A 9,975-nucleotide genomic window follows, 5' to 3' on the forward strand; every position below is an offset into this window, starting at 1 on the left:
CCTGAACACCCTGTTCATCAAGTCTATGAATGTTGCTGGGGCATTAGTCAAGCCAAAATACATTACCAGAAACTCATAATGGCCATATCTAGTCCGGAATGCAGTCTTCGGAACATTCGAGTCCCGAATCTTCAACTGATGATACCCTGACCTCAAGTCAATCTTAAAGAACACCCTAACACACTGCAACTGGTCAAACAAATCATCGATGCGAGGCAATAGATACTTGTTCTTGATGGTGATTTTGTTCAACTAGCGGTAATCAATGCACATCCGCATAGTCCCATCCTTCTTCTTCACAAATAACATTGGTGCACCCTAAGGCGATACACTAGGTATAACAAACCCCTTTTCTAACAACTCCTCAAGCTGCTCCTTCAAATCTTTCAACTCCTTCGGAGCCATATGGTACGGTGGGATAGATATAGGCTGGGTGCCTGGAGCCAAATCAATACAGAAATCAATATCATAATCCGGTGGCATGCCAGGAAGATCAGAAGGAAACACATCGGCGAACTCCTGAACTACTAGAACTGAATCAATCATTGGAGACTCTACGGTGGTATCCCGAACATAAGCCAAATAAGCCAAATACCCCTTCTCAACCATATACCGAGCCTTTAGGAAAGAGATAACCTGACTAGATGTATCAACTGTGGAACCCTTCCGCTCCAACTTTGGCAACCCTGGCGTTGCTAATGTAATAGTCTTGGCATGGCAATCTAGGATGGCGTGATATGGAGATAACCAATCTATACACAGGATGATCTCAAAGTTGATCATATCAAGCAACAAGAGATCCGCTCTAGTCTCGAAACCACAAAATGTGACCACACAGGACCAGTAGATCCGATCCACAACGACAGAATCGCCCACAGAAGTGGACACATGAACAAGAGTGCCCAAAGGCGTAGGAGGAATAACCAGGAAATAAGCAAACATGGATGATACATATGAATAGGTGGACCCTGGATCAAATAATACCGAAGCATCTCTACCGCGGACAAAATAATACCTGTGATGACGGCATCTGAGGCCAATGCATCTGGCCTAGTCGGAAGGGCATAGAATCTAGCTGGAGCGCCGGCTGGCTGGCCTCCACCTAACTGAGCAGTAGCTGACTGACCTCTCCTTGCCTAACTTCCACCTCTAAGATAGCCTTTACCTGTTTTTCCCCCGCCTCTGGGAGGCTGAGCAACTGGTGTTGAAATCATATGCTGCTGACCCTGTTGTACTGTCTTGCCCCAAAGTCTGGGACAGGTCCTCTTCATGTGACCCGGATCTCCACACTCATAGCAACCCCTTGGCACCATAGCCTGCTGCCTTAAGTCTGAGCCTGCTGACCCGAATATGCACTAGAAGGACCCTGTATGGCTGGTGGGCGATATGAGCTCTCTGGAATGGCACTAAAGTAAGTACTGGAAGAAACCTGATGACTAGAATACCCGCCGGAGGAATCGTGAATAGCTGGTGGACGGTAATAACTCTTCGACATCGCACTGAAATAAGGTCTCGCTGGAGCACCCTAGGGAGGTAGTGGTGGTGCTGGATACGGGGGCCTGTTGAGCTAACCCCTCCCGGTGTGCCCCCACCCCTAGCTGGGGTATTCTGAACTCTCCAGAAAACTAGGCCCTCTTGTCCTGGTGAAACTGCTCTCTACCCCTATGGCGATAACCCTCAATCCTGCGAGCAATCTCCACCACTAGCTGATACTCAGTACCCATCTCCACCTCTCAGGCCATGCTAGCTCGAATACCGGGGTGCAACCCCGCAACAAATCTTTGCACTCTCTCTTCATCTGTGGGAAGTATCATGAGTTCATGGCGAGACAACTCAGAAAACATCGCCTCATAATCGGTCACGGACATCTGACCCTGCTCAAGATGCTCAAACTGATACCATAGCTCTTCCCTCTCAGATGGTGGAATATACCTATCCAAGAATAATTGTGTGAACTGACCCCAAGTAAGGGGAGGAGAACCTACTGGCATGCCAAGAACATAAGATTGCCACTATCTACGAGCCCTGCCCTTGAGTTGAAAAGTAGTGAAGTCAACCCCATACGACTCCAATATCCTCATATTGTGCAGTCTGTCCCTGCACCTATCAATGAAATCCTGGGCATCCTCATGACGCTCACCCCCGAATATAGGAGGGTGAAATCTAGTACATCTATCCAATAGCTTCTACGGTTCACCATCCGCAACTGGTCTAGGCTCGGGCACCACTACAGCAACTGGCTGAGCCCTATCTACGGGTAGTGCACTCGGAGTCTGGTACACTGTAGCTGCGTGACCAGGAGCCTGAGCAATAGGGGTCTGTTCTCCCCCTTCTGCCTGTGATATAGCTGGAACTACTGGAAATAAACCAGCCTAAGTCATGGTGTCCATGAACTGCAACATATGGCCCATGACCTCCTGGAAACTCGGTGCTGTCATAAAGTCCACCGGGGTAGGCTCAGCTGCGGGCACCTCGCCCTGCTCCTCAATGATAGGATCTCCTGCAGGGTCTGCTGGTGGTGCTACTGGGACAGCTCTGGGACGCCCTCATCCCCTACCTCGGGCAGGCGCCCTCCCCCCGCCTCTACCTCGGCTTCTAGCAACGGGGGGAGCAGCTCCTCCCGGGTTTGGAACAACAGTTGTGCATGTCCTCACCATCTGTGAGAGAATAGAAGAGAAAAATTTAGTATACCAACCACTGCACGGTAGGAAATGAATAAAGAGTAGTTTTCCTAACCCCCTATAGCCTCTAGAAGATAAATACAGACGTATCTATACCGATCTGCAAGACTCTATTAGGTTTGCCCGTGACTTGTGAGACCTACGTGAACCTAGTGCTCTGATATCATGTTGTCACGACCCAATTCCACTACAGGTCATGAGGGCGTCCAACACCCTTGTCAGGCAAGCCAACGTGGAAATATAAACAAGTTCTCATTTTACTTTTACCAAAATAATGCAGTAATTTCTTAAATTAAAGTTAAAGCAAGTAATAACCAGTAATGTATCAAAAATAATTATACAATTCCCAAAAGAATAGTCTACTAATATGTATGTCAAGACCTGGTGTCACAAGTTTACAGGCAATTAGTAGAATATACAAAAGAATAAATCTATCCAACTGTATGAAATAGAATAGACAACCAAAATAATGAGAGACTCCATCATGCTGTTGAACGACACAGGAAGGGAGCAGCTCACCGTAGAAGTCTCGGACACTGATCAAGAATGCGCACCGGACTGGTAACCAAATGTACCTACCTCAGATCCTGTACAATTAAGTACAGAAGTGTAGTATGAGTACATAAACAATATGTACCCAGTAAGTATCTTGTCTAATCTCGAAAAAGTAGAGACAAAAAGTTGACTTGACACTTACTGGGGTCAAATAATATGAGCAATGAATTATACTGAGCATGGATAGGAAAAATAATTAGCAGTTTATAGCAAGAAATAACAGGTCCTCTCCTAGATAATATCACAGTTGGCCACTTTCATTCCAGGGCATATAATAAAGCTCGTTTCATAGAAAAATACTGAGTAAAGCATGCGCAAGTAGTGCCGAGGCCGTACGGACCGATCCAACATAAAAGTAAATTGTGCACTGCTGAAGATCGAACGACGCGAACCATAGATGCATCTATTACCCCGCTCACGAATCAAACATGCGGCACAGTCAAATATAATTAAACACAATAATGCATTTACTCACAAAAATATCAACTTCTCTTTTAAAGGCCACGAAATATAATGTTCCTCTTACTCATCTCATTTACCATAATCACCATGATTTAAACAATCTAAATTTAACATATAGTTACAAGAATATCACATAAAGCATGCTTTTGAGTCCTAGACTACCCGGACTTAGCATAATAGTAGCTATGCACGGGCTCTCGTCACCTAGTGCGTACGTAGCCCCTACATTTAATGGAAAATTATTTAATTATATCACCTATGGGGACAATTCCCTCTTACAAGGTTATATAGGAGACTCACCTCACTCCAAAGCGTACTTCCAATACCAAGAACGAACTCAAACTCTCCAATTTGGAGCCGAATGATCCAAAACTAGATATACAAGGTAGGAACTAGTCAATACTAGCTCACAAGACTGCATTCTAACTATTTAAGCAATTTCCCAACCTTAAACACAAGTTTCCCAAAATCCGACCCTAGACCCACGTGCCCGGATTCCTAAATTTTTCGAAGAAAGTTGTTCTTTATAACCTAAGGATCAATAATATATGATTTATGCTTCATTTCATAACCAATTCCGTGGTAAAATCTAAGTTTTATCAAAACCCTAGGTTTTGCTCTAACCCCTTGATTTTTCCTAATCTATATGTGTTAATCTACCCAAAACTCGAGTATTAAACTTAGAAATAAGGGAGATGAACTTACCTCAAGGTGCAATGTGGAAATCTCCTCTCAAGAGCTCCAAAATCGCCAAATACACGAGTGCAAAATGGGCTAAAATGGTTGGATCCCATATTAAATGAGGCTCACTGCTTTAGAGATTTCCACATCTGCAGTTATGGGTTGCACCTGCGCCCACTGCATCTGCGGAAAGGAACCGCTTCTGAGGAATCACCACAGGGACGCATCTGCGAGATGCAAGCCGCATGTGCGGCTCTGCTTCTGCGGAAAGACAGCCGCTTCTGCGACTTTGGGCCTGGCCTGGCTTGGCCGCATCTGCAAGAGGTGGACCACTTCTGCGGTCTCGCACCTGCAGCTGACCAACCGTAGGTGCGGTTATGACAGCAACCTGAAGCTTCATCTCTTCTCAAATTTTCCAACTTCACTCGAGCCTTGTCCAATTGATGCTCGAGGCACCCGGGCCCCACCCGAACATATCGACAAGTCTGAAATCATGAAACAGACCCGCTCGAACCTTCGGAATCCCCGAAACAACGCTAAATCTAGGAATCACCCCCTAAAACCAATTGGATTAAACTTATGAACTTCAAGTTCTTAAATTCACTTCTAATGTTCCGAAACGTACTTATACTACTCGGATTGACACCAAATTTTGCGGTCAAGTCTTAAATGTTATATTGAACCTGTATTGGGCTCCGGACCAACTTACGAGCCCGATACCAACGTGATCAATCATTATTTAGTTTCTTTAAATCCTTAGAATTTTAGTTTAACAATTTCTAATAAAAATTCATTACTCGGGTTAGGGACCTCGGAATTCGATTCCGGGCATACCCCTATGTCCTATATTTTCCTACGAACCCTTCAAAACCGTCAAAATACGAATCCGAGTCTGTTTGCTAAAAATTTTGACCAAGGTCAAACTTAGCCTTTTAAGAAAATCTTAAGGAATCAAATGAGCCTATTCCAACCCAAACTCTTCCAAATCCCGAACCAACCATCCCCCGCAGGTCATAAATTAGTTAAAGCAAAAGCGGGAAGCTTCATTTAGGGGAACGGGATTCTAAAAAGTAAAATAACCAGTCGGGTCGTTACAGTTCCACTTTTATCCCAATTGATAAGCAATAATCATTAAATTGCTTGGGATGAAAACTCAACAGCATTATCAAGTCTAATAGACTAAATTGGATTATCGGAAAATTGTGCCCGTAATCTGATTATTTGTGCCATTAATTTTGCAAACGCCAGGTTGCGATATGAAAATAGGTACACATGAAACCATCTTGAAGATGCATCTATTAAGACCATAAAATATCTAAACGACCCACTAGGTGGGTGAATAGGTCCACAAATGTCTCCTTGTATACGTTCCAAAAATGCAGGGGACTCAATCCCAACTTTTGTTGGTGATGATCTAATAATTAACTTGCCTTGATAACAAGAAGTGCAAGAAAATTTATTATTTAAAAGAATCTTTAAATTCTTTAATGGATGCCCATTTGAGTTTTCTATAATTCATCTCTTCATAATTGATCCAGGATGTCCCAATCGATCATGCCAAAATATAAAAGTATTGGAATCAGTAACCTTTTGGTTTACGGTAGAATGTGCCTCAATTGCACTAATTCATGTCCAATACATGCCACAAGATAAATATGGAAACTTCTCAATAACCCTCTTTTGGCCAGAGACATTTTTGGTAATGATGAGATATTCAAGATTATTCTCATCTATTGTCTCTATATGATATCCATTTCGGCGGATATCTTTAAAACTCAACAAGTTCCTCTTGAACTTGGAGGAGAATATTGCATTCTCTATGATAAGTATTGTTCCCTTGGGCAGAGTTATAGTAGCTCTTACAGAGCCTTCAATTTAATTACTACTACCAGAAGCTGTAGTAACATCTGTCTTACACATACTTAAATGAGAGAAATATTTCTTCTCTTTGAATATTGTATGTGTCGTACATGAATCAATTAAACAAATATTTTTACAATTGAAATTTGATCGAAATTTGCTTTGTGAGATATCCATATTTGCTTCCCATGGTTTGACATACAAAAGAAATATGTGAATAAACATTAGTATTTTCACAGAAAAAGGAAAAGAAACGAAGTTAAATCAGTGATAGAGATCCAACCAAAACGAATATAGAACGAATATATCATTGAACGAGCACTGTTGTAGTCTTGCTTATTCTGTAATGATTGTATCTTTTCAAACCAATTATGATTACATGATGTTTATTCACTAACTACTACGAATAGGCAAACAAAAAAATTAAACTACTCAATCATCATTAACCACGGATCCATCACCAATCAAGTGGTCTATTTTCCCATTAGGGTGATCAAAGAAGTCTGCAACATCCAAGTGGGTGATGTCAAAATCATTGTCAGAGACAAAATTGTCTTCAGGGCCTTTATTCTTTAGAGATGCTTGATAAAGCTCAACCAAATGTCTTGGTACACGACAAATATTTGCCCAATGCCCTTTTCCACCGCAATGATAACATTCAGTTTCTTAACCATTTGCCTTTGGCTTCTCATCTTTCCCTTTCCACTTTTGGTGGTTATTTTTCTTTGGAGGGTGATTAACACTAGGAAAATTTCTTCCTTGTCCACGGTCACAGCCACGACCATGACCACGACCACTAATAGGGCCACGGCCTTTTCCATGCTTAGCATAATGGGAATACACCTCATCCACTTCAGGCAATGGTGTAGACCCAGTGGGTCGATTTTCATGATTTCGCATGAGCAATTCATTGTTTCGCTCAGCCACAAGGAGAAGAGAAATCAGGTCAGAGTACTTCTTGAAACCTTTCACTCTGTACTGCTGTTGCAGTACCATATTGGAGGCATGAAACGTTGTAAACATTTTTTCAAGCATATCTATCTCCATAGAGTTTCAATTTAGAAGTAATTCAGAACATCGTAGAATTATATTCAGAAACAGACTTAAAGTCGTGTAGCCTCAGATGAGCCCAATTATATTGTGATTGTGGAAGAGTGACCAACTTTAAGTTGTCATATCTTTCCTTTAAGTCATTCCACAAAACAAGCGGATCTTTGACTGTGAGATATTCTATTTTCAACCCTTCATCAAGGTGATGGCACAAGAAAATCAAGGCCTTAGCACAGTCTTGGGTAGATGCTTTCATTTTGTCTTGAATGGCGTCTCCAAGACCCATTGCATCTAAATGGATTTCAGCATCCAATACCCATGTCATATAGTTCTTGCCCGAAATTTCAAGGGCAACGAACTTTCTTTTCATAATGTCAGTCATGATTAAAAAGAGGAGAAAAGTTATACCTTAATCTTCTCAAAGAACTTTTTGAGACGGTAGAGTCTCGTGCTGATAACGTGTGATGAAAACAATAAAAGAAGAAGAACAATATTCCAGAGAAAGAGAAAGAGGGAATTCTTATTGAATTTTTGGGATGAATTACAATGGAATAGAACCCTCTATTTATAGGGAGAGATTGACTTAGCTACCAAGTAATAAACCCTAGAATCTCTCTAAACATAGACATTCACCATAACAAAATTCTATATAACACCAATGGAATTGAACGTGAAAACATTCTGTTTTATCCTGGCGCTTGGTGCTGGCCTGGACGCTGGAGGCGGGAACTTTTCCTATTTCGTTCGGGACACGATTATTTCGGCCCTAGACCTACCCAATATGTATAAAAGCAAGACTAAACATATTTTTGAGGGGAAGATGCCACTTTAGAGGGAGCTAACATATTTTGAAGGAGAATTGACGTGGAGGAACACACATCACGCTTGGAGGAGGCTTCTAACTAGTTTTTCTTCTCTTATCTTCCTTTAATTTCATAGTTCATTTGTTCTAGAGTTTTGGGTGCTACATGAACATTGTAGTTTGAAGCTTGAATTGTTCTTATTATTTTATCATATTGGTTTATTTATTCAATCTTGCGCTTAATTATTTGATTGCTTGATCACCAATTGAATACTATCTACGAATCTAAGATTGAACTCGGGAGAGGGAATTCTAGATTGCATATAAGATTGAGTAAAGCAAGATCTTAACTCTGAGCGGAGGGGGGCGGATTTGCGGTTAGGATAGGAATATACCTAATTGCCTTGCTTGGTTACTATACAGGAATTATTAATGCGTTCTTTTTAATTCTAATTCCATAGGAATATAGGCGTTAGATTAGCTTGAATAGGCGAGTTGTACTTCGGGAGAAGTCTACGAGCAATATTAACCCCGTCAACCAATAAATTAGATAAATTAATTAGACGATTTAAGTGGAAAACTCAACGGGATTGTTAGCTAACCCATAGCTCTAGAATATTTCTCCCATTGAATTCGTCTTTAAGCCTGTCTTTGTTTTCGCTAATCTCTTAGTTTGTTATTTTAGATTAGTTTTAGCTAAATATTCATACTTTAGGATTTGCTTGAATAGATTAATTGTTTGGTTTAATTTAGTTGATAGTTAATTACAAGTCCCTGTGGGTACGATATCTGGACTTATAATCCTATATTACTTATCGACCACGTATACTTGCGTCTGCGTTTGGGGGCAACAAGTTTTTGCCGTCGTTGCCGGGGACTTAGAAATTTACTAGTCTACTAGATTAGATTTTTACTTTTTGTCTACTTAAGCTTTATTTCTCTTATTTTTATTTTAGTTTAATATTTACTATCTTTGTTGATATGACATCTTGGAATGATAATTAGTCGAATATTGGTTATTCTTATTATGGTGATCCTTGTCCATATTGTGGAGGACCACACTTAGGGCAAAATTGTCCATCTCATTCTGATGTATGGAATTTTTGTAATGTGTGTGGTTATCAAGGTGTCCATTGGGATAGTTGTCCTAATTCTTATTATCTTTCTCAAAGTTCTTATTATAATATTTCTAATAATGTTTATGATTCTGATAGGAGCAATGAAGTGCAGGATATGGAACCTGATGCATATATTAGGGAAATTTTAAGGCAAGTAGCCGAGTAAGAAGATGAAAATCGAAAAGCTATACAAAATATTAGTGCAGCAATCATGAGAATGAAGGCCGAGGCGGAGTAAGTGGCTGAAGAGAGCGAGTTCCCACCAGAAGTTAATTTAGAAGAAGCAGATATAGTGAGTTAATCTTGGCTAGAGGAACAAGCTCAACTGATAAAATCTCATGAGTTTCTCTGTGATGGTCTTTCAAATATGACAGAACAACTGATAGACGAAAGAACTGAGCTCAGGAAAGAGATAGACCAATTTGGCTCATAAAAATGTTGAGGCATATGATTCCTGGCCCGCTTGTGGAGCAAAAAGAGGAATCCCAAGTAATCGACCAAAATATTATTAATAATGCCAAGATTGACGAAGAGTGCAAAATTGAGGATGTCAAAAATAATGCAATTTTGGAGTTTGAGCGTATTGGACCTCATTCTAAACACTTTTCAACATTATGTTTGGTTGGTAACATGGGAATTGATCCAGTCGAGCATATGGAGGAGTCGATGGATGAGGAATAAAGTGTTTATATTCTGAAATTTGCCATATCAAGGAGGGAAAACGACATTCCTCACTTGAGGGCCAAAAAGTGCAAGATGCGATATC

General features: G+C 40.9%; 1 protein-coding gene across 1 annotated transcript; it reads right to left on the reverse strand.

Annotated features, from left to right (window-relative positions):
* Positions 1-7,308: 7,308 nt before the first annotated feature.
* On the reverse strand, positions 7,309-7,671 carry LOC138881628 (uncharacterized). Its single transcript, XM_070161870.1, has one exon. It carries the CDS (start codon positions 7,669-7,671, stop codon positions 7,309-7,311), a length of 363 nt encoding a protein of 120 aa, XP_070017971.1.
* Between the last annotated feature and the right edge of the window lie 2,304 nt (positions 7,672-9,975).

This window comes from Nicotiana sylvestris, chromosome 11 (assembly GCF_000393655.2).
Source record: "Nicotiana sylvestris chromosome 11, ASM39365v2, whole genome shotgun sequence".
Taxonomy (NCBI): domain Eukaryota; kingdom Viridiplantae; phylum Streptophyta; class Magnoliopsida; order Solanales; family Solanaceae; genus Nicotiana; species Nicotiana sylvestris.